We start from the raw sequence: 26,179 nt of genomic DNA on the forward strand, positions 1-26,179 counted from the left end.
GGAAGTGAATCCTCCAGACCCAGTTAAGCTGTCTCTTCCAAGCCCTGCCCAGATCTAGAATATGACCAAATAGATGATTGTGTTGTTTCATGCTTCTTAAGTTTGAGAATGGTTTGTTATGTAGCAGTAGATAACCAAAACAGAAATTAAACAGAGAGACTTTCTGTTTAGTTTTTAATTGCTATGTAACAAATCACCCTAAAATTTAGGAGCTTAAACCATAACCTTTTTATTTGCTTATGATTTTTCAGTCTGGGCTGGCCTCAGACTTCTGATGTTCATTTATGTAGCATACAGGCAGTTGCCAGGGCGGCTGGAGGCTACGTTCAGCTGAGATGTCTGGACGTCTCTCATTCCATGTAGTCTAGGAGCCTGTTCTTCTCCATGTTGTTTCTCTACATGGTCTCTCCAGGTGATCCTCCCAGCAGGATAGCTGGATATCCTCTGTGGAGGCACAGGGCTCCTGTGCAGGTTATCACTTCATTGCCTCATCTCCAAATTCATCCTTTTTGCCTGCTCTGTGAAAATTGAATTGGGCCCTTTAAATATTTTTCCTTTGCCAGCTCTCCTGATGTTAAGTTTTTTTTTTTTTTTTTTTTTTTTTTTTGATTTTTATTGATATTTTAATGGTTTCTAACATTGTGAAATTTTGGGTTGTACATTTTTGTTTGTCCATCACCCCATATATGACTCCCTTCACCCCTTGTGCCCACCCCCCACCCCCACTGCCCGGGTAACCACAGTCCAGTTTTCTCTGTCCATGTGTTGGTTTATATTCCACATATGAGTGAGATCATACAGTGTTTGTCTTTCTCTTTCTGGCTTATTTCACTTAACATAATACGCTCCAGGCCCATCCATGTTGTTGCAAATGGGACGATTTTGTCTTTTTTTATGGCTGAGTAGTATTCCATTGTATATATATACCACATTTTCTTAATCCAATCGTCAGTCGAGGGACACTTAGGTTGCTTCCACTTCTTGGCTATGGTGAATAATGCTGCAATGAACATAGGGGTGCATAAGCCTCTTTGGATTGTTGATTTCAGGTGCGTTGGATAGATTCCCAGTAGTGGGATGGCTGGATCATAGGGCATCTCTATTTTTAATTCTTTGAGGAATCTCCATACCGTTTTCCATAGAGGCTGCACCAATTTGCATTCCCACCAGCTGTGTATGAGGGTTCCTGTTTCTCCACATCCTCTCCAACATTTGTTGTTTTTTGTCTTGGTGATTATAGCCATTCTAACGGGCGTGAGGTGGTATCTGATGTTAAGTTTTATCAGTAGAGGGCACTGGAGAGACATTGAGAGAAGAAGGGGTTTTGCCTCTTGGTTGCAGTGAGCTCACTGGCCAGGCTCCTGCAGGAGCATGGCTTCCCCAGTGCCTGGTCCTACAGCGCACACTGGCCAGCAGCCCATTGCTCTGCCTATAGCACTCATTCTCAGCCACAATGGTGCGCTCTCCAGCCAGGCATCTGGATCTGTCTGAGGGAGAGGGGCTCTTCCTTGTGTGCACCATCTCAGCCCTACAGGTAGTGGTTAGTCCTTCTAGCTGCTATTTCTGTATTCTTTGGGATTCTCTTTTCTTCTTACTAGCCAATCCCTCATTACTCCAGTCCTCTGTTACAGTTAGTAATTCTTTATATTAAACTTTTTCTGTTCAAATTATTATGGTCCTGATTGGACCTACCCTGATAACAGCTTCCAAGAGTGCAAATACAAAATCTCTCAGGCCTTCTTAAGACTTGTCCTGAAACTGGTGCTGCATCACTTCTGCCACATTCTGTTGATGAAAATGAGTCACAGGACCAGCCCCAGGTTCTAGGGGAAGGGACTGCACAAAGGCAGGAGGTGTGGTTCTTTGGGGGCTACCAAGGTGACAGACTGTCACAACACCTGTGCAGCCACCACCCAGATCTGATGTTGAACATTCCTGGCATTCTAGGAGCCTCCTTCATGCTTCATCCTAGTCAAAAGTCACCCCGCCAGAGGTAAGCACTATTCTGACTTCTATCACCATGGATTAATTTGGCCTGGTTTTAGACTTCACGTGAATGGAATCATATAGTATGTACTCTTGGGTGTCCTTCTTTGGCACAACATTATGTTTATGAGATTTTTCTGTGGTCATGTCTAGGAGTAGTTTGTTACTTTTCATTGCTTTATCTCTGGCAGTGGTTCTCAAAGTGTGATCTCCTGACCAACAGCAGTGCATCACCTGGGAACATACTGGAAAAGCAGATTCTGAATGAGAAACTCTGGGGATGGGGCCCAGCAATCTGTGTTTTAACAAGCCCTCAGATGTTCTGCTGCATGCTGAAGTTTGAGAACCACTGCTCTGTGATATTCCATTGTATGAATGTGTCACCATTTATTTATCTGTTTTACTGTTGGTAGATATATGTTTGTTTAGAGTTTTTGGCTATTATGAATAAGGCTATTAGGAACATAATTGTGAATGTCCTTTGGTGCATGTGCCTTTGTTTCTGTTGAGTATATACCTAAGGAGTGGTATTGCTGGGTCTTAGGATGTGCATATGTCCAGTGGCTACTGCTGACCATTTTTCCAAAGTGGTTGTACCAATTTCAACTCCCAACAGTGGGAGTTCCAGTAGTTCCTTATCTTCATCAGCACTTGGTATTCTTAGTTTTTAAAATTTTAGTCATGATTATTAATCCTTCTTGTTTGTCGTAGTTCTTTGTGTATTTTGGGTATGAGTCCTTTGTCGAATGTGTGTATTGCAGGCATCTTTTTTCACTCTATGAGTTGCCTCTTCCAACTCTCTTAATGGTGAAATTCTTAATTATAATGTCCAGTTTAGCAGTCTTTTACTTTCTGGGTAATGCATTTTGTGTGATGTGTAAGAAATTTTGTCTACCTCAAGGTCATAGAGACATTTTACTATGTTATTTTCTAGAAACTCTTTTGTGTTGAGGTTTCTAATCTGTGAATATGGTATATTTATCCACTCATTTAGCTTCTTAAAATTTTTTTATTAATTTTTTGTGTTTTTCTGTGTAGGGGTTATATACATCTTTTGTTAAATTTACTTCTGGATATTTGATTTTTTTTATGTTGCTGAAAATGGTATTTTGTTTAGCCATTTTCTAATTGCTTATTGCTAGTATATAACACCAATTATTTTTACATTAACCCTGCATTCATGAATTTTGATAAATTTACTTAAAAGAAATAGGTTCTTTTGGATTTTCTACATCTATAGCCATGTCATCTCCACATAATACCTGTTATATTTTCTTTAGTGCTTAATTGTATTGGTTAGGACTGCTACTTAAATGTTAAATAGAAATGGTAACACGGGTCTTCTTTTCTTATTCCCAATCTTAGTGGGAAAACATTCAATGTTTTACCTTATATTATAGTTTTTAACATGAATGGATATTGAATATTATCAAGAGTTTTTTATATTTTCTATTGAGATGAACATGTGATTTTTCTCCTTTATTTTATTAATGTGGTGAATTACATTGATTTTTCACATGTTAAATCAAGATTGCATTGCTGAAATAAACCTAATTTGGGAATGATGTATTAACTCTTTTATATGTTTCTAGACTTGGTTTCTTAATACTTTATTTAAGATTTTTTGTTGTTATGTTGAGAAACCAGCCTGTAACTTTTCTTCCATGTAATGTGCTTGTTAGGTTTTGGTCCTTATTCAGGATGATGCGCTAATATTCTGGATGGGTCCTTCGCCCCATACAGTGCCTAAAAAATTGAAAGTACTCACAGCAGGAAAACAGCTAATCCTGTGTTTTAAAAAAGATGAATAATCAGAAAACCCAACCCTGTTTAGAATGGTCCATGCTCTGACCAGCCTGTCTGTAATCAGTGTAAGGCAGGGGGAGCCGTACACCAAGAGGTTCTTTCTATGACCCTACCAAGAAGGAAGGTAAATCATTCTGGAAATAATGTTTATTGAAAGCAGGCTGATAATAAATGGCCAGATTTCCTAGGCATGGCTTTTGTATTCGTAGAGTCAATGCTTCCTGATGCCTCACCATGGTGTTCCATAGGAATGTCCCCTATTTGGCTAACAGCATGCTATTGGCAAAGTTTGCTCAAAAATCGATTGATTATACCTTGCAAAGACCAAGGATTTTAAAGCCTGCCATGTCTCTGAGATGTTATTAAGTTTCAGCATTCCAGTAAATAAGTGTGTTATATGCAGGGAAAAAAATTATGGGGTAGGTTATCCTATTAGGGTTCCTGCATCTTTAGGGATACGGTGTTTTAGAGAATTATTCTGAGAGAACCACTGAGATCCTTGCCAGGGACTTTGCTCCAGACCCCTGCTTATGGTATAGGCTGCTTCTTCCACTATCGTTATAGCCATGCTTGTCGCCAGCTATTACAAAGGCAGATCAAAGAGGGGAAACATGGGAGAAAAATATGTAAAAATTTTAGAAGATAATTAAAAACGAGGGAAGAGAACAAAGAAATAGTAATATAGAAGTTAAATGTAAGGGGGAACATCCCATTAAAATTAAAAAAAAAAAAGCCAAATAAATAAATGGCAATAAAATACTAAGATGAGAAATTTGACATGTGAAAGTTTAGAGATATTAAGACAATGAGTTAAAAGCTGAAAAAATAAAAGTAAAAAAGATAAACGAGTGATGTCAGGAAAAATGGTAAAATAAGGACCTCTGAAAATTCTCTCCATGAAAGCAATGACAAAACTCACAAAACTTGTCAGAATCGACTTTTTCAAAACTCTGAAAACTAACCAAAAGCAGCAGCAATTCAAGGAGCATTTATTCAAGAAAAATGGCTGAATCTTGGTAAGAACAGTGAGCTTTGTGGTGATTTGACTTGCCCTGTTCTCATCCCCCTCTTTCCAGCTCCACAGTGGCCTTGGGAGCTAACAGTCCTCAATTGTGATGAGACCAGCAGCCTGGCAACCCCCAGAGGAGGCAGAACAGAGTTGGAGCTCCTTCAAAGCCCTTTTCCCAGAGAATTCTTCTTTGACCTGTCTGGTAGTTCCCTGGAAGACTCCCACTTGCAAGACTGTCTTTACTTTACCTAACTTGGAGCTCACCCAGTGCTAAAGGCCTTTTCCCCTGAGGTGTTTGTTTAAAACCATTAGAGACAATTGATTAACTTCACAGCCATCTGAGGTGGTAGATACAGCTGGGGCAAACAATATGCTAACCAAAAAGCTTAAAAGGAAAAGCTAGAAAATAAGATCTCGATGGGGGATTTGAACAGCTCTGACATATTTTTGTGAATCTAGAAGGTCACATTCATGCATATGGCTCTGTGCATGCTCAGGAAAGACCTGAGAAAGGTCCTAAGCTCTCACTTTAGCTGACCACGAGGCTCTGTACAAGCAGAAAGTAGAGGCTAAAGCAGCGTTGTCAACCAAGTGTTGAATCCATGCCCCAACACACACAGACACACCCACAGAGTCCCTCAGCAAAGACTGGTTTTGCCATGGGCTTCTGTGTTATATTGGTTGCAGGTGTTTACAGAAACTTATAGCCAATCATTAGCTGACTGCCAGGCTCACCTAGCAGACACTTCAGTGGCCACACACAACAGAGAATACACATTTACAGGATTAGTTCAGGAAGTCACTAAACAACAACGGCAGACACCAACATCAAGAAACCCTAGGGAAGGAGGAGAATCTGATTTCCAGAGTTGCCACAGCATATTGTTGAAAATGTCCAATTTTCAACAACAACAAAAAATACGAGACATACAAAGAAACAAGAGACCATGGCCTGTACACGAGGGGGAAAAAGCAGCCAATAAAGATGTCCCTGAGGAAGCTCAGACATTGGACTGCTAGACAGATCTCTAAATTAGCTGTTATGAATATGTTCAAAGAACTAAAGGGAAGTATGAGAACAAGGTCTCACCGAATAGGTAATACCAATAAAGAAATAGAAATTATTATTTAAAAAAAAATGTTAGAGTTGAAAAGTATAATAATTGAAATGAGAAATTCTCTAAGGGGCTCAACAGCAGATTTGAGCAGGTGGAAGAAAGAATCAGCAAATTTGAAGATAGATCAATTGAGATTATTCAGTCTGAGGAACAGAGAGAAAAAAGGCTAAAGAGTAATGAACAGCCTCAGAGACCTGTGGGACATCATGAAGCACACCAACATATGCATAATGGGAGCCCCAGAATGAGAGGAGGAAGAGAAAGAGGCAGAGAGAATATATAAAGAAATAATGGCTGAAAACTTCCTAAATTTGATGAAAAACATTTATCTACACATCTAAGCTCAAGGGACTCTGTCAAAGACAGAGAAAATTTTTAAAAAATCAAGAGAGAAGAGATTCTTCACTTACACGGGATTTAGTGATTTCTCCTCAGGAACCATGGAGGCCAAGGCAGTGGCACAACGTATTCAAAATGATTAAAGTAAAAGACTGTCAACCAAGAATTCTATATCTAGCAAAACTATACTTCAAAAATGAAGGAGAAATCACGACCTTCCCAGAGAAACAAAAACTGAGAGAACTGGTCACTAGAAAATCTGTCCTACAAGAAATAGGAAAAGGAGTCAAAGGACGCTAGACAGTAAGTTGAATCCACATGAAAAAATAAAGAGCACCAGTAAAGATAAATATAAAAGTATAGGTAAACGTAGAAAACAGTATAGATGCATTTTTTGTTGTAACTCTTTTTTCCCCCATCTGATTTAAAAGAGAACTACACAAAGCAGTAATTATAAATCTGCGGTGATGAACATGTATAAAGATGTAATTTGTATGAAAACTGCAGAAAGGTGAGAGAAAGGAATAGAGCTATATAGGAGCAAAGTTTTTATATACTATTGAAACTAAGATGGTATTAATCTGAACTAGATTGTTATAAATTAATGTGTTAATTATAATCTCCAGGCCAATTTTAAAATATAGTAAAAGAAATGGCAAGGAGGGCCGGCCCCATGGCTTAGCGGTTAAGTGCGCGTGCTCCGCTACTGGCGGCCCGGGTTCGGATCCCAGGCGTGCACCAATGCATCGCTTCTCCAGCCATGCTGAGGCCGCGTCCCACATACAGCAACTAGAAGGATGTACAGCTATGACATACAACTATCTACTGGGGCTTTGAGGAGGAAAAAAAAAAAAAGAAAGAAATGACAAGGAAATTAAAATGCTATACTAGAAAATAATTTAACACAAAAGAAGACAGTGATGGAGGAATAGAAGAGCAAAAGAAGACATAAAGAAAATAAATAGCAAAATAGCACACACAAATCTTACCTTATCAGTTGATATGTTAAGTATAAATGGACTAAACACTTCAATTAAAAGACAGAGATTGGCAGAATAGATTTAAAAAAAACATAATTCAAGTATATGCAATCTATAAGAGACACACTTTAGATTCAAAGACACAAGTACATTAAAAGTAAAAGGATAGAAAAAGATATATCATGCAGACAGTAACCAAAAGAGAGCTGGCGTGGCTATAGTAATATCAGACACAGTAAACTGTAAACAAATATCGTTACTAGAGACAAAGAGATTTTATAATGAGAAAAAGATCAATCTATCAAGAAGATATAATAATTATAAGCATATATCCACCTAACAACAGAGCCCCAAAATACATGAAGCAAAAAAGATAGAGACAAAAAACCTTAAAAATTAGAGTTAGATGAGAAAAATGGTGGGAAAAGAAACCACCTGGGAGCAATAAGGAGCAAAAGCCCATCAAAAAATTATTGTGGGTGGGCCTGGCCTCGCCCCATTTACAGTCCTTTGTGGATGGAGAGCCAAACAGGCTGAAGGCAGAGGGAACCTGTGGACTTGCCTCCAGGCAATGATGTTGTTCATCAGTGGCCTTGCCTGTGACGGGAAGAAGGATGGTCCCTTAAGACAAAAGAATCTGGGAGGCTCCCTGGCTCTGCAAGTCCCAAGTACTTCTATAGGCTCTAGTCTGTCCATGTTCCTGTGTTTTTTTTTTTTTTTTTTTGTGAGGAAGATCAGCCCTGAGCCAACATCCGATGCCAATCCTCCTCTTTTTTTGCTGAGGAAGATCGGCCCTGAGCTAACATCTGTGCCCATCTTCCTCTACTTTATATGGGACGCCGCCACAGCATGGCTTGACAAGCAGTGCGTCGGTGCGTGCCTGGGATCCGAACCCGAGAACCCCGGGCCCCCGCAGCAGAGAGCACACACTTAACCACTTGTGCCACTGGACCGGCCACAGTCCATGTTCCTTTTAAAGTGTTATGCCAAGAACTATATTCTGTAAATGTTACAAAGTAGAAATTGTCCAGAGTTATCACTCTGATTGCTTTTTTATCGCTTATTTGACTTTACAAAATCCTAAATTTAATTTATTATCTGCTTACTAACCATCTTTCACTATCCATTCCTTTTGAACCTAGTATCCCTGTCCTGCGCTTAAACCAGGGCTTCCCATCCTGAATTTGGGACATTGTTTCTGAACCAAAGTACGGGTCCTTACTTCATTTATTATCCTTCCTACTTTTCCTCTTGTAAGATTCAGCTCTTGCCCCCAGCCTGTAAAGAAATTTTTGGATACCAGTTCTGTCATATAGCATATTGATTCTCCCTTCTGTTTTAATATTGCCTGCTGAAGACTTTTCTATTATCTGGTGAAAAAACCAGAGACCCACACCTCTGGGCCTACACTAGGAGGCCTTTATCTAGAGACAGAACTTGTTTTATCTGCAGGCTGCACGTTAGCTGATATATTTTTCTTTCTTTTGTGCCATTATTTTCTAGGAAGTGAATACTGATAAAATCAGCAAAAATTATTTCAGAGTGTTTGAGCAGACAAATGTGTAATTAATTTAACTAGTATCTATCAAATTCTTCATATGTGCTGGTTACCTAAATAAATACTTTCATATTCATTTTATTATTTAGTCCTTGTGATTACAGGGTAGGGAAGGAATTCTATTCATTTTGTTTTATGAGAAATCTGAGCCCAGAGGGATGGTGAATTGTCTTGAGTCTCCTAAGCCTAGTCTAGTGCTTTTCCCACTATACACAGCTATTCTCTGGACCATGTTCTTCATACTTTGCACATATCATAAAGAGTCTGGTTCCATTTTTTTGGTGCTTGCTGGCAGCTTTTAAGTCTCAATCCTCTGTCTTCCCCTCTGTCCCACATCTGGGCCAGATGATAACAAATCCCAGGTGCTCACTTCTTTGGTGCTGGCAAACTCTCCCTGCAAGCCCCTGTCCATTCATGGGACCCCTCTCTCTGACCCCACCCATCAACCACCATAAAGACCCCAAGCCGGTTTCCTTCCCCTGCTCTCTCAAGCTATTTTCTGACTAACTTGGGAAGCCTGCCCTGCTCTCCCCAGAAAGCCTCTTTATGTGAGTAATAAACCTTTTCATACCTTCTTTCTCTGTGTGTATGTGCTATCATCAGTCTCAACATCCAAACCAGATTTTGAGTGGGAGTCCATCCTGACTTTGTGGGATGAGCAAACACACTCTGACTCCTTTGCTGTGTTTTATTGCTGTGTTTGTGTTTTTCCAATAAAGCATCCCTCAAACAAACTTAACCTATGTGTGATGTAACTTGTATTGCAGCCTGCTTTTAAGGGAAGAATAAGCTTCCTTTGTGAACTTGAATGATAGAACAACAACCATAACAAAAAGACCATTTATGACTATCGTATTATAGTAGATTGCAAAAAAAGGTCTGAATTTTCATTATCTCATAAAGGCAAGTATAGAAAATTTACAGAGGGAAAAATAAAATAATGCAAACGTAATGGGTGTATTTATATATCTTCCTAAAACTATGCTATAGATATTTGCTTTTCTATCAGGTTTATTGAGGTTTGATAGTAAAAATCACCAGTTTCAGGTGTTCAGTTCTATGAGTTTTGATAAACATATACAGTCATATAGCCACTGTTACAATTAATATATAGAACATTTCCATCATACCAAAAAGTTGTCTGGTGCCCTTTTGTAAATAATCTCTTCTTCTCACCACCAGTTCCTGGCAATCACTGATTTCTTTTCTGTCTCTACAGTCTTTTTCTTTTCCAGAATGTTATATAAATGGAATCATACAATAACGTAGCCTTTTGTGTCTAACTTCTTTCCGTTAGCACAATGCTTCTGAGAGTCATCCATGTTATTAGATGTATCAGTAATTTGTTTCTTTTTATTGCTGACTGGTATTTCAATGTATGAATGTGCCACAATTTGTTTATCCATTCAACAGTTGATAGGCGTTTGGGTTGTTTCCAGGTTTGGGGGATTATGAATAAAACTGCTATAAGCATTTGAATACAGTGTTTTATGTGGACGTAAATGTTCATTTCTCTTGGGTAAATACCTAGGAGTGGCATTGCTGGATTGTATGGTAAGTGTATGTTCAGCCTCTAAGAAACTGCCCAACTGTTGTCCACCAGCAACGTGGGAGAGTTCTAGTTGCTCCATGGTGGGGCCAGCTGGGGGTTCTCTGTTTTCTTGGTCCAGCCTCAGTCTTAGGCAGGCCCTCTGTGCCTGTGTCTCGAGGATGAGGCTTTCTCAGCACTCCTCCCCCCACTCTCCTGGTAGTCAGACTGCCTTGACCGAACCTCTGCTTGGTATTGGGTGAGATCATGAGCCTGGGATGATTTTCTGCCCCTCCTCCAGAGGTAGAGGTGTTTGTTTCTGCCATTTCCCCAGCAACAATGACTCTTGGCCTGTGTTCTTGTAGATGATTTCCTGCCCTTGCCCCTCAGGCAGACTGATTTACCTCTGCTCCTTCCCAGAGGTAATGAATCTTTGCCTGAGCCCATGGGCCGGTGAGTTTCCTGCTCTACCCTCAGCAACTTCAAGCTTTTGCCTCATAGAAGAGAAGGGTCCAGGGAAGAGGCAGGGCTTTCTTCCTGACCCCTGTTGCCCCCGGTCACCTCACTTATACTGTGCCATTAAAGTGGGCTCTCTTCAGTCTGCTGCCCTGCTTCCAGCTTTCCTCATGAGCACCTGACGGAGGCTCCCGGAAGAGCTCGCAGGTGCCTGTGGACTCTTCTTGTGACTGGGGCCTTCAATACCAGCCCTTATTTTAGAATTTATTAAAATGTCAGTTGATTTCTTCTTATCTGGTTGTACGACAGCCACCTCTTTCTCCTGTGCTCTTCCAAAAGTGAGAGGATTCGTGTGGCTCATCTCTCTTTGGAGGAGCTTATCTTTCTTTTGAATTTTTTTTTGAATTTTCGTGGTTGCCTTACAACCTCAGCTCTCTGACAGGATCAAGACAAGTTATGATTTTGTTAGACTATCTGACTTGGTCTTGTTGTTAGGATGGAAGCGATTTTTTTGCAGCTTTCTACGTGTTAAGCAGAAGCATAAAACTGCTAGATTTTGATTCAGAAGAAAGGGGTTCAATTCCTAGCTTTATCACTTACGATCTGTGGCCTTTGCTAAGTCACTGTTTCCTCAGTTATAAGATGGGAATAATAATAGTAATAATAAATACTATGATAGATTTGTCAGTGGAGTAGAGGGCTATTTGGAGGTTTAAATGAAACAATGCATGTGAAAGCACTTATAAAGTAGAAACTAGAAACTACTGTAGAATAATAATAATCATTATTTTCTAAGATGCCATTTCCTTTTTACTGTTTCCAGAAATGATCTTCAAGACACAGAGATAAGTCCAAGACTGAATCGTCGCACAAGATCAGCTGAAAGTGCTGAGATGGAGCCGAGAAATAAGCGGAATAGGAATTAGCGTGGGCTTTTGCTGACTTGCCCAGTGCAGTGATCAGAATATGGTCCTTTTTGTTGCCAAGTAGATTTCCTATTCATACTCATAAATGCCCAAGTAAAGATGTTAAATGCTAAATGTTACGGTTAACTGATTTTCATTCTTTTCTGCCTTTCCGGGGAATAAAAAAAGTTACAAAACATCCTCACTTCCCTCCTGCCTCTGAAACATATCTCTCTAAAACTGCGGGCGTCTGCGTGTCTACCAGCTTGGCAGAGTACACAGATTTTTTAGCCAAAGGGGTTTTGTTTCTACATTTCAGAATGTCCTTAAGCCGTCCTGCTTCTCTTCCATGGAGAAACCGACTTCAGAAAAGGATTCTTCAACCTTTCCACCACGAGGAGCAATGGAGGAGTTAGGAGCTCTGTATTTTTGGAAAGGTGGTGTATTGTAACTCACACCGGGTGTGTGTAAGCACCCAATGCCTGGATGCCAACATACCTGCCTGTTACAGCATTTACATGATGGCTATTGCCTGAGTTTAATGTAGTCGCTTGTTAGACTTGTGTCTTACACATTACTTGGAGTAGGATGTTAGTATTGTAATTTTAAGTCACAAACAATAACTTTGAAACATTGGGCATGTTCTTCGGAAATGGCACTTAAAAATGATCAGTGTTATTAGTCTTTCTTTTCCCTTGGGTAAGTCGAATTTTTAACAGTTTGAATCCCAGCTATTAAACAAAAAGAATGCAATAAATGGATTTTGTAAATGAATAGACTCTATATTAATTTAAAATAATGACCTTGAAACAGTATCCTGTGAATAGTTGTGTACAAGCTACAAATCATTGGAAGGAGTTGGTCAGAAATTACCTCTGTGCAAAATGCCCACCAATTCCCACTTCCCTCCAGAGTTCTTCATGCCTCTCTCTGGCATTTCAGAGCCAATCTCCCCCACCCCCACCCCCTTGCCACCGCCCAACCCAAACACGTCAGCTTTCAAATAACATGACAGCAAATGTGGCAATGTTAAGACAACAAATTTATGAATGTGCCAGGGACGTTTGTGACTTCCCCTTTCCAAAGAAGGTCTCCATTGACTTTGGCTTTCTGGTATGCTTTTGGATTTCTGGATAATGTGTGGAGTCTTGTTAAGACTTAGAGTTCAGCGTTTTCACGCTTAAATGGCCATTTGTGGGGGTTTTTTAGTTCCTTGAGCTTCAAATGGTTATGTAAGAATTTGTCGTAGTCATTTCATCTGCTAAAAATCATGAGGGATGCATTAAGGAAACTAAAAGTAGCAGCACTCACTGAATCTGTCAAAGGATGTGATGTGAGGTAAGTGAGCAATATCAGACAAAATAGGGTTTAACATTGATGTGATATTTATGTCTCTGAGTTGCCAGAAATTATGCTAAAATGAAAATTGCTTGTGTCATTAAAAATTACACAGTCTGCTATAAATTAAACTGGAAGTAACTATTACTTTAATTGCAGCACAAGGAGTTTGCTTGGGAGTGGTGAGACCGGAGATAGGGAACCAGGCAAGAGAATCCATTCAGTAAATATTTGATTATCTACTTAGGTAGGTAGCAGTCACTATGCTGAGCACTGGGAATACAAAGGTGACCGGAGGCCGTCTGAAACAGTGGTTCTCAGCGGGGTGGGGAGGAAGATTTAGCCCCTTGGGGACTTTTGGCAATGTATGGAGATAATTTTGGCTGTCACAATTGTGGGGTAGGAAGATTGCTACTAGTATCAATGAGTGGAGGCCAGGGATGCTGCTAAAAATCCTGCAATGCACAGGCCAACTCCCATGGAGTGTTTGCTCACCCTGCCATAACAGGGTACCATGGACTGGGGGGCTTAAACCAGAGAAATTTGTCTTTTTCTCAAAGTTCTGGAGGGTAGCAGTCCAAGATCAAGTGCTTGGTAGGGTTGGTTTCTTCTGAGATCTCTCTCCTTGGCCTGCAGATGGCCACCTTCTCCATGTCCCCGCATGATCTTTCCTCCCTGCTCGCACATGTCTGTCCCCTAATCTCCTCTTATAAGGACGCCCGTCATATTGTATCAGGGCCCATCCACATGACCTCATTTTACCTTAATTACCACTTTGAAGACCCTGTCTCCAAATAAAATCACATTCTGAGGTACTGGGGGTTGGGACTTCAATATGTGAATGGCGGGGGAGGGGGCCATACAGCTTAACCTGTAGCACCCAGAATAAAGAATTTTCTGGTCCAAAATGTCAATGGTGCTAAGATTGAGAAATCCCAATGTAAAGGAGCTCTCAAGTCTACTTGAAAAATAAGGCCTAAAGAGCATTTACTGAGCTCTGTTTATTAGCACTTAGCATACATTTAATATTCATACATTGATAGAAAGGTGTTTTTATATCCATTTGAGAATAAGGAGCCTAGGGTGAATATTAGGTCCAGGGTTGAAACTGATAAGCTTCTGATTCCAAAATTCACCTTTTAGTGAAAATATGATCTTGATCAGTGGTTATTCTTTTTACCTCCTAACTCCCCTCCAGGGTATAGCAGCTCCCGTGTGTGTGTCCTCACAATGGCAGTGATGCTTACGGTATGGGAGGGTGCAGGTGAGCTGTGCATGTAATTCAGAAAAGGGCATCCAGATGGTTCTGATAGTCAGGCCCTCCTTTCATCCTCTAATCGCTTCTCTTTTCTTTATACCCCTCATTGAGAATCACTGGTCTAGTTGAAAAAGTAGCTCATACGCATAAGAAAATGTGAGTAATATCGGGAGGGTGGTAGCGTTTAGAAACTAACTCGTGGTAAAGATTTCATGTCTACAGGGGTAGACAAAATAGTGAGCAGGCTTGGTGGGGGAATTTTCCCTTGTGGCCCTTAGCTGTGTAGAATGAGAAGAAAGCAACTGTCTAGACCACTACACTAATGAAGTTACTGTGGTTGAACACGAAGTTTGACTTTGAGTTTTCTTAGAACCAGGGAAAAGGCAGAAACAGTGGATCACAAAATTCGTAGCGTCTGATAAAAGAAAATAGCGGTTCTTCAAATGAGACACATTTTTTCCTATTATGTGTTTTTTTATTATAAAAATTATGAGTATTAGAGGGGAAAAATCATCACAACCATTGAATTCATTACCATTTTGATAACCTTTCTTTGGTTTTAGTCTTAGAGTGTTTCAGATTATCCTCAGTGATAACCATCTGGGGCTATAAACAGGTCACACTGGCATTGACACCTCCATGTTACTGGCTTTGTATCCCCACCTTCACTTAGGCCTCAATGGGGGCATTTCCCCATCCCCTTCCGGATATGTCTGAGTATCCCTGATTTCAGACTATTGAGAGTACAGGAACAAGTCCATGCCTGAGCATGTTGCTGCTTTCCTGACAGATTCCTGCTGGGCAGTGCCACCCTCTCCAGTGCCCTGTCACATGCACCACTGCTGGTCCCGCCGGAGAATCCTGCCTTGCCTGCGATGCCATCTCCTGATGCATCCCCCAGGTGCGGACCTGCAAGGTGCCAAGGCATCCTTGCCTTCCTGTTGGTTTCACTGATTCTTGGCCTTGCTGTGTTCCAAGTGGAAACAATGAGAGTGCTCTCCCAGTTTGACAGTGTACTGTCACCTGGACCCACAGTGTCCCTCATAAAAAATTTGCTGCTTCTCCGTCTTTATCCTTCCCCCTTTTTTTCTCTCCCTTTCTCCCTTCTCTTCTCTTTCTTCTCTCCCTCCGCCGCCTTCCCTCAGCTATCATGACTACATGTCAAGTAGTGTGAAAAACAAAGAGCAACCTTGCCCTAATGGAACTTGTAGGCCAGGAGGGAGGTGAACATTCATCAAATAGTTACACAAATCACAATAAGGGCAACAAGCAGAGATACGTGGCCCCTTGAAAGCATGTAATAAAGGGATTTCATTTTTTCCCATAATATAGGGAGCTTGAAGATCAGTCCAAGGGGATAATGGCAGTCAACCTACTGCCTCCCTGTCCTCTGTCCCCCCCATCCCCAGGAAACTGTGCACATATATCTTCTGACTCCTTTGGCCCAAAATACAAAATATCAGAATTCTCATGGAAATCGACCCATGCAAATAGATGCCTATATGCCCACTAAATTCACAACTATGTCAGAGAGGCTGGGCAAGTCAGAATTTCATGTGACTTAGCCAGGACCAACTCCACACTAAATACACATATGCGCACACAGTGCTTTCGTCACTTGATCACAAGACACTTGCACAGTACATTATCAGTACTCTTTAATGACTGCATCATGAACCCGTCTGGATCATGTGCCACATTTGTACAAGGTATCCTATTCTTAGACATCCAGTTTTTTCAAGTTATAAATAAGAATTCCTTAGGTTAGATTCACAGAAATGGAATTGTTGGAACATTAACTCTTAATAAAACATCTGAGCAGGTTGTTTTCAAAAGAGAAGACACCAGGACATTAAATTCAAAGAGAATTTGTTCTGTGGGTTTTTAAATAACGGTCATTAAAAAATATATTGGAGCTCTGGAGTGGGAATTCACAACAAGCGTAAAAGCTTTCTGTTAAAGCTGGCGAAGCTGGCGGTCCCAAATTGAAGGGGACTGAGAAAAGACAATTCTATAGGGTTATAAGCAAAGACCAAAAGTCCTTGGGTGTTCTGACTTGATTGTATTTAGGACCTCTGAGGGGAGTGGCTCAAGAACCCTTTACAGTATTTCATGCCCGGGCCAGCTACATTCTCTGGCAAGATTCTAGAGCTGTCATCATTCCAGTGCTGGCCAGAGAAGGATCCAGTTGCTTTGGGTGCCAGATGAATAGGTGACAAGGTTGATATCCTCTTATGAATGTCTGTACTTCCGGAGGGCCAGATGGGCTCAGGACCAGCAGGCAGGGCCCCATATTACAGTTTGGGAACTACAGAAGTGCATAATTGTAGCCCCAGACTTCCACATGGTGGTGTTTACTCCCGTTTGGATCGCTTAAGAACTGCATCACAATCTTAAAAGAATTTTATAATTTCTTTTGTGTAACATTCGATTTTGAGCAGCCCTGACTCTTCTAGGCCTAACAGCGTGTCTGAACTGCAGGATGCCCTTGTAGATAACCTCAAGTTTGTTGTTGAGTGGAGCTGTTTAATATTAACTGAATTCTGAAGAATATCTGCTGAAAACATTCTTATTTGGCAGCATTAATTTCAGAAACCATGACATCTACATAGAGCAATTTCTTTCAGATTTTCAGCACATGGTGTTGAGTTATCTAAACAGGTTAAAGGCTTGAAGGAGGACATAGGGCTAAGATAGAACCTGTGGTAGTATAGCTTAAGGCTGAAATCTTGCACACCTTGTCACAGTTTAACAGCGATACACGCTTCATAGAGATGCATTTTGCCTAGATCTGTTTCAAGATCATACAGTTTGGGTCATTGCTGATTTCTATCCAGAAGTGGAAAATAGGTGAATAAATGTTTCTAAATGTCATACCCTGTTCAGAGCAGGCTTTTTGTTTTTGTTTTTTTGTTTTTCTTGTAAAGCAAGACTATAGTAGTGAAGAATTTGGGGATAATTGTGTTTAAACCTCTTGTTCCTCATGCAAGATATTAGATTGAGAGACCCAGCCTTCACTCTGTTAAATTTTGATAGGCAAACAGTACTTGCTAAAGGGTGTTCTGTACTAAGAATGAACTAGAACCAGAAGAAAGGAGTAGGATACAAAAGGCAGTTATGAGCAAAGAAGTTGATGAGCACATTGGAAATCTAGATAAATGTAGACTAAAAGGAAAAAAGACTGAATGTGGGGTGGAAATAAAGTATTAGACGATAACATGGTACCTGGGCAAGAGCGGTCAGAATATGAGGGGATTCTGAGGTCCCTGGTGGTGTCTGGGAGGCACTGACCCACTTGACACCTTAAATCAAGGGTCCATTTTAAAGTTTTAAGTGTAACTGTTAATGAATAGAAACAATGTAGTATTTTTCAAGCCAGAAAATGGGATTAAGGAAAACTTGATCAAACCACTACAAGGCGGAAAAGAATGTTACAAAAACAGCTAAGAAATCGCGTGGTGAATACAAAACACAGAACATGATGGTCCGGTGAGCAAGAATCGATCAGTAATCACTATAAGTATACATGTGATTAAACTGACCTCTCCTAGGAGAATAGCCATTGTTTATTAAGTGTGCAGTCTGTGCCAGGCACTGTTGTAAGGGGTCTGTCAGTATTGACTCATTTAATCATTACAACAACTTTATGTTTTATAGATAAACTGAGACAGAAGTGAAGACATATTCCAAGAATACACATTCAGTATGTGTAACAGTTTCTCAGAGTGGATTTTTAGAAAAGGAACAATGTATCTTTATGAAGTATACAAGAAACATAATCACACAGAAAGCAAAAGGTGGGAAGAAATGCCAGGCAAAGCTACTTAAATGTAGTGATGATTGTAACAAATTAGCCGTATGCCTTTTTTCATTTCAGGGTGAACTAGTGAAAACTCGTTATGAGAGATGGGGCTTGGACTAGCTTTTAAGAAAGGGTACAATCTGCACTAGCAGAAAGGAGTAGGGAGAACACCCTAGACTGAAACGATCCTTGCTAACTCCTGCTTCAGGCGGGTGAGGGGAGAGGCGGTTGTCCCTGGAGAGAACTGAGGGCCAGCTGTGCAGAAGTTGGCTTTGAGGGTTCTGCCACGTTTCCTCCTGTTGCCTCTTTGCTGCCGCTTGGTGTGGCCCTTCCCTTCAGAAACACACCACCAAATGCTGCCTTTCATTTCCCCAGAGCCCTTCCTCACCTCACTTTCATCAGTTTTCCCGCTTGGTAAATGGGAAGACAGTGTCATTAGGTGAATATTCACTAATGATATGTTAGGACATGATGATAAAGGAGGTACTAGGAAGTAGCATTCCTTGCCCAAAAGGAGCTTCAGTCTGATCAATCCAGCTCCCCTAGGAATGTATCCCTCCCTAGGCCTCTGCCTCCTTGCCTGGCATCTTAACCAGAATGTAGAATGTCAGAGCTGGAGGGGACCTTAGCTATCATCTAGTTCACTCCCGTCGTTTCACAGGTTGGAAACCATTCAATGAGAGCATACGACTTAGGCTGCCTTCTGGCAGTAGCGTTCCAAGTATCGACGTTTCTGATGGAACTTCCAGCTGAGATGGTGCGAGTAAAGAGTGGAAGAGAGTATAGTCTCCTCCGTGTACCCTGTGTGTGACTACACCCTGTACATGGAGGGCAGCCCTGAAAGCAACAGTTGAAACTGAGTTCTCCAGCTCAGGGCACAGGAAGGAAGCTTTGGATGTTTCCCTGAGGCTGCTTTCAATACTGACGAGACTATAAATCCAGGGAAGTCAAGGCCCCCACTGATCTAGGAGCTCCTGGCTGGTGGCTCTGCCGACTCCTGCACTTGCGAGCCGGGGACATAGCAGCAGCTTCACCTAAGGCAGGATTAATTGCCCCCGCTCTCTCATTTCCAAGGAGAGACAATCTGGGGCTAAGGTTCCAGACAGGAAGTCATTGGGGGTGAGAAAGAGGGGATTGTGTCTCCATTCCGCTATCTAGTCACCTCACAACTGTTCAAACCACCCCCCACTCAGGCCTCCTAGTTTGCTGATCTCCTCATTTCTAATAGATTCTTACGGTCCCACCTCTGTCACCGCACCCGCTAGTCATGCTCTTGACTTCTGTACTACCGCTGAATCTATTTCAGGTTTCCCACTCTGACCTCCTAGTCATATGTCTGTCCCCGTGCCAACATTTCTCTGACGCCACTGAGACCTTCCTTCCTTTAACCTTACCACCTCTTCACTGTCTGTCATCCCTGCCCACATGTCCTCACTTCCCACATGATCTGGTTTAGATTCCACAGCCCCTCACAACCATACTCCTGCCCCTCCCTCCATCAAACTTCCTGGCAAGTTTCCTACCTTACCTACCTAAGACCTTCCTACCTCACCAGCTGTCCTTTCTCAGTTTCCTTTGCTGGGAGCCTCGTGCTCTGCCTGACTTCTGACCTCTCATGCAGAATTGCCCCAGAACCTAGTCTTTGGCCCTCATTCCTTCTCTGGCTGTGTTTTCTCCCTAGTTGTTTTCATCCGGTCACTTGGCTTTAAATTCTCTCTCTGTGCTAACGATTCTCAAAATTATTTCTCTTCCCTGAGTTTCAGATAGGCTTGCTTGACATTTCCACCTGGCTAAGAGGCATCCTAGACTTAACATGTCCAGAACAGAACTCTTGATTTCCATCCCATTTCACTCCATTATGCCCACACCATTCACACAGTGGCTCAGGCCAGAAACCTCAGTAATGAGTTGAACAAGCAGGGTGCATGGGGTTAGTTAATTAGGAACTATTTTTACCTCCTCCTACTCTTTCAAGATGTATTCAGTGGGTCTTCTGCCCCTAGATGAAGATTCCTGTGGTCCATGACTTTTCTGATCGTTCTTAAGTAATACAAAAAAATTCTATAGTCCAAAGTTAAAATGTCTAGTCTCATGTAATAATAAAAATTCTGACCTTGAACTTGATTTATAGTTAAATACTCTCCCAGCTGGAGCCTGCTGTAGACTGGCTGCTTGCTGTGGGGGGTGTGTGTGGGGAGAGAGGGGTTCCTTGTGGCCTAACTTCTCTGCCTGGCCTGCTTTATCCTTTCACCTGCCCTCCACCATCTGACAGTTGATTCGAGGAGCGGAGAGAGGGAGGAGAATGGGAGCAGGGAAGCTCTTTCCCGACTGGTGGGATCATAAAATGGTTCACCCGCTGGGCCTGGTGGGTGGTTAGAGTTGGCTCTCATGGGTGCTACAGACGTTCTACTGGGCAAGTTCCACCGCAGTGCAGACATTTTCCTCCAGGTGGCAGTTTTCCCCTCAGCCTGGTTTTCTCTGGTCTGTTAGGGATGCCATTGCTTTTCTGGGCAGTCCTTGTCAAGCTGTAAGATGGCTCCAGGACAGTGTCCCTAAATAGCCTGCACACATTTGGGACACATGAAACCTTCATTCATTCTTTTCTCTCAGAAACTCTAGAAGGCAGATCAGCCCCAACATAGCAACCCTTCTTTGTTCCGGCACCGAAACAGTACGCCAGCTTGTCTCTTACTCTCTAGATCACCGATATCCAACAGAATTTTCTGCAGTGGTGGAAATGTTCTGTATGTGTGCTGTGCAGTGTGGTAGCCACCAGCCACATGTGGCTACTGAGCACTTGAAATGCTGGTGCAACTGAGGAACGGAATCTTTATTTAATTTTAACTAAATAGCCATATGAGTCTAGTGTTGAGTGTATTGGAAAGAACAGCTCCTGACTTTCAGGCTGGTGAGCTGGACGTCAGTCCACCATGCCTCTCCCACTGCAGGGAACGTATATACTTTCTCACTCTCTGAGTGGTCTTACTGAAGGCCCTCTCGCTTCATTTGAAGCAAAGGGGCAAGTACCCCACACCCTTCTCTCTGGAAATTGGGGGATGGGATCCCGCTTCATTCTGAAGACTAAAGTTCATTCCAAAGAAATCACAAATACCCCCAGGACCCTTTTTTGCACCTTCCTGGTGGTTGAAGGGTTCGTTATGCAGCCTGTTTTTAGCTGTCGTTGTTGCAAGTTCTGCTAGATGATTTGTCTCACAATTCTCTTTGGCGCCTGATATTTATTGTCATTTCTCAACCAAAAGATTTTAATATTCTGTTATATTTAGAACTCATCTTGGTTTCTATGAGTTTGACTACTTTAGATAGCTCATATAAATGGAAACATTCAGTATTTGTCTTTTTGTGACTTCCTTGTCTCACTTAGCATAATGTCCTTAAGATTCATCCATATTGTAGCATCTGATTGAATTTCCTTCTTTTTTAAAGCTGAATAATATTCCATTGTATGTATATACCACATTTTCTTTTTCCATTCATCCATTGATGGACATTTCAGTTGCTTCCACCTCTTGGCTATTGTGAATAATGCATTGAACATGGGTGTGCAAATATCTCTTCGAGATCCTAGTTTCAGTTCTTTTGGATGTATGCTCAGTAGGATTGCTGGATCATATAGTAATTCTTTTTTTTTTTTGTGAGGAACATCAGCCCTGAGCTAACATCCGTGCTAATCTTCCTCTTATTTTTTGCTGAGGAAGACCAGCTCTGAGCTAACATCTATTGCCAATCCTCCTCCTTTTTTTTTTGTTCCCCAAAGCCCCAGTAGATAGTTGTATGTCATAGTTGCACATCCTTCTAGTTGCTGTATGTGGGACGTGGCCTCAGCATGGCCGGAGAAGCAGTGCGTCGGTGCGCGCCCGGGATCCGAACCCGGGCCGCCAGTAGCGGAGCACACGCACTTAACCGCTAAGCCACAGGGCCAGCCCAGTAATTCTATTTTTAATTTTTTGAGAGCCTCTGTACTGTTTTACATAGTGGCTGTACCATTTTACAATCCTACCAACAAGGCACCAGGGTTCCAGTTTCTACACATTCTCATCAACACTTGTAATTTTCTGGTTTTTTGATAGGGGCCATCCTAATGAATGTGAGGTGATATCTCATTGTGGTTTTGGTTTGCGTTTCTCTAAAAATTAATGATATCGAGCATCTTTTAATATGCTTGTTGGCCATTTATATATCTTTGGAGAAATGTTGATTCAAGTCTTTTGCCCATTTTTTAATTGAGTTATTTGGTTATTTGTTGTTGAGTGTAGAACTTGTCTTTGATCTCGTCTTTGCCCACCACATCCTACCCATCACCAAGTTTTATTGGCATTGCCTTCAGAATGTATCCTTTATCTGAGCACTCCTCAGCCTCTTTACTGCTGCCGTGTTCATCTAAGCCACCATCGTCTCTCAACAAGACTACTGCTCTAGCCTCCTAAGTAATCTCTCTCCGTCCACACACAGCCCACTAGAATTGATTATTCCCACAGAAGCTGTCTTTTAGAAATGTAGATCAGATATTATTCTCCTCCTTCAAATCCTCTAAAGACTGCCCAGTGTGCTTAAAATAAGCCTGTTTCTCACCGTCACTTACGCTGCCCTAGCTGGGCTCCATCCGCTCTCCCGCTGTTTGCTGGGCTACAGCCACACAACCTTTACAGTCAGTCACTCCAGTGCACTAGGCTAGTCCCCACTGTCTCCTCTGTGTGGAATTATCTTCTCCTGGACCTTCACCTGGCTGCCTGCTTCTCCTCAGTTGGAGAGCTGCACAAATGTCGCCTCATCAAAGCCTTCCTAGACCTCTCTTTCTAAAATGCTTCCTCCCTCCTGCAAGTCATTATCTGTCCAAGAAGCAACTCTCTTTTCTTCATAGGATACACTGTCCAAAGTTATTTGCTTGCTTGTTTCTCATTTGTCTTCTACCAGAGTGTAAGCTCTGTGGGAGGAGGGACCGTCATGGTTACTCCTGTGTCTGCCGTGCGTAGAAGAGTCTGCTACATAGTAGGTGTTCGGAAACTGTCAAAAAAACCAGAAAACAAAAAGCAATTTGTTGACTGCCTATCTTCCCTGGCTGGAATGTGAGGTCCCTGAGACCAGGGGCCTTGTCTGTGTGGTGCTCACCGCTGGACACCTCCCCCCCGCCCCGCCCATGCTCTGAGCAGCATCAGAGCCCAGCTGGTGAGCACTAAGGGGATGTTGAATGAGTCCTCCGGGAGAAGCAGAGAGATCCGGTTAATTGGGTCAGGGGCCCGTTGGAGCCATTTCCTCCTTTCCTCACTTTGTCTTCCCTTCTGCCTGCTCTTCAGCTGTCCCGGAAATGCTTGAGTCAACTGGTTGAAAAAAATACCAATTTTATCATTCAAGTGAACTGCTCACCACTTATTCAGATCGTCATGACATAATAACAAATCTGTATCCTCCCTTAGGTGTATAGTAATCTTTATTGTAAGCTTATTCAATTACACTAAATGCTTCTCTGACTTGATGGAGTTGGTTGCTTTTCTAGTGTGGACATGCTCTGCCAACTAAGAAAATGTTACAAAGAACACCAGTGAGGGCCTCAACTGTGGAAAGTATTTTCTATCTGTATGTAATGCTTACTTAGAGTCTTATTTCTTTGGTTCTAAACTTAATTTTGCTTTGAACCTTTGTGTTAACCCCCATGTTGGACACACAAATCTTCATTTGAAGATAGATAAGAAACTCCTAATGCTAAAAGCTATTACTCCGTCTTCCTGAGTGCCTTCAAGGATTTTGTTAATAACATTTCTTTTTGTTTAACAGATTATCCCGGAGTCCCTGTGTCACATTGAAATGTTCAGCCCTGCATCTCTTTTTCTCTGGAGGTTTTTGACAAGAAGAGCAGAGGTTTTTGTTCTGGAGACAAAGCTCTGCTCTTGTGAGCATACTGATTCATTCTCATCAGGGGACAGATGAAGGGTTGTCTGAAGGATTAATGCAGTTGTGATCATGAAAAAACAAAAAGGCCTGAGATACTGTTTTAGGTTTTTTCTTCTTAAGTTCAAGATCTCATAAAATTTTGGAGCTTGAAATCAACCTTAAAGTCTACCTAGTTCAGCCTCTTTATTTTACAAATAAAGATACTCAGTTCAGAGAGAAAGAGTGTTTCTCCCAAGGTCACACGGTTGAGATGCAAAGTCAGAGGAAAAGCTGAAATTCCATCTGGACACATGAAGGGTTGGGTACCAATGCACTGTTAAAACTGTTAATAGCTCACTGTGGGATCTTGAGTGAGTCCTCTAACCTTTTCATTTATGTTTCTTATCTGTAAAATGGGCACACCAATTCCTGCCTCTCTACTTTCCAGAGAAAAGTCTAGATGAATATTATGGTTATCATCAGATTATTTTATTAAGTGTTCAGTTGTACATGGAATAGTGCTGGCCCTTTTACAGAAAGAGTAGCAATAGCATCATAATGTGTGTCACTAATTTATGCAGTACATTATCATGGTTCATTATTCATAAGGTACAAAAGAGTATACAATAAGAAGTCTATTTGCCACCCCCATTTTCCAACCATTGAATTCCCCTCCCTAGAGGCAATCCATTTCTCCTAGTGGATTTTTCTAGAGATGTTTTATGCACATGCAAGAAAATATGTAGTCCTCCTTTTTTACAGAAATAATAGCATGCTGTATACACTGTTCTGTACCTTGTTTTTTTCTTTTACATTATATCTTTTTATATATCATTTAATAAAGTTTACCTTTTCTTTTTTAAGGATGCATAAGATTGCATGTGTAGCTATACCATAATGTCTGAACCAGCTTCCTATTGAGAGATGTTTAGATTTCCAATATTTTTCTGTTACAAATATTGCTATAATCATCATATATATATTAATCACATGTGTATGTATGTGTGTCTGTAGGATAAATTCCCAGAAGTGAACTTTTTGGGTCAGAGATTTTGATAGTTTGTGCCACTTTAATGCTTTGGGTTTAAATACTGCCTTCGACTTCTTTCCAAATGAGTACATAGGCTTTGGCCCTTTGATTCAGAAGCTTAGGATCTGAGATAAGGAAAAAAAGATATGAGTATGCATCTGCATAATAAAAATGTGGTACAGGGAGCTCCAAGACCTCAACCCGGAAGGCTTTCAGAAGGGAATAGATGTGAAGGTGCTTGGAAATCTTTGGACAGCTCGCGCTGTCGCTGTAGGGTGCCATCGTGCCTGAAGTGCCAGCTTCTTCCCCCAACCCCCACAGAGGACTGACAGACCACAGAGGACCCCCAACCTAGATCGTAAATCCTTCATCTGGTTTGTCTTTATAAACGCCAGAGTGGAGTGTGGTAAAATTACTATCAAAACAGCAATAAACATTTGTTGGATGAATGAATGTATTCTTAGGCTTGATTTTTTGTGCTGTGTCTCAGCACTTCCTTGAACGTCTGGGTCAGCACAGAACTTCCTCAGACCCTGCCTAGAAAAGTGCTGGGGGCTTGTGCCACCAGCAAGAGGGCAGCACAAGTGTGCTGTGCTGTGTGGGGCCCACGCTGATCAACACTGACCAAATCAAACACAACTGTACACCGAAAAAGAGGCAACTTTCCTGTATGATAAACACACCCCACAAAACCACAACTACCAAGCAAATTACTCATGAGTCTTGCTGGGCTCTGCCTTCTCACAACTCCTCTTGCCCTGAGGGATGGGGGTGCGATGCCACAGCTCTAGGCATGGCCATTTTTATACACTTAAAGATTTCTGCCTTCACCTGGGTACTTACAAAGCTGAACACCATCAAGTGCTCATTGAAAAATAGGCCAAAACTGATGGAAGGGGAACAAAGGAACAGAGGTAAAGGCATTTAAACTCTGAATTTAGTTTTAAGTTTCCTGGTAACCAAGGCAAAATGGGGAATGTGTAGGAATGCATTGTTCTCGCTGGCTAACACCCAGTTTTGTTTTCAAGTTCCCAGTGTCCTGTAGATATTACTTGTGCATTATCTGGTTTCAGTCAAAGTAGTGGGAACTGAGGTCACGGGTGAGTGGTTCTGTCACTGGTCTCCCTCCCTCAGGCATGTCACCTGTCATAGAAGAGCTGAGAAAGTGCCCCCACGAGGA

The 26,179-nt window shown here is 41.6% G+C and overlaps 1 protein-coding gene across 3 annotated transcripts in view; it reads left to right on the forward strand.

Moving 5' to 3' along the window:
* Positions 1-11,884, forward strand: part of RAD18 (RAD18 E3 ubiquitin protein ligase) — a 123,877-nt gene extending 111,993 nt beyond the window's left edge. For all 3 annotated transcript variants that reach the window (XM_058563217.1, XM_058563225.1, XM_058563235.1), the window contains one exon: positions 11,604-11,884. In XM_058563217.1, coding sequence (XP_058419200.1) covers positions 11,604-11,706 — 103 coding nt within the window. In that variant the 3' untranslated portion in view covers positions 11,707-11,884. The remainder of the gene's footprint in view (positions 1-11,603) is intronic.
* The last annotated feature ends 14,295 nt before the right edge of the window (positions 11,885-26,179 follow it).

The sequence above is a fragment of the Diceros bicornis genome, chromosome 2, assembly GCF_020826845.1.
Source record: "Diceros bicornis minor isolate mBicDic1 chromosome 2, mDicBic1.mat.cur, whole genome shotgun sequence".
NCBI lineage: Eukaryota > Metazoa > Chordata > Mammalia > Perissodactyla > Rhinocerotidae > Diceros > Diceros bicornis.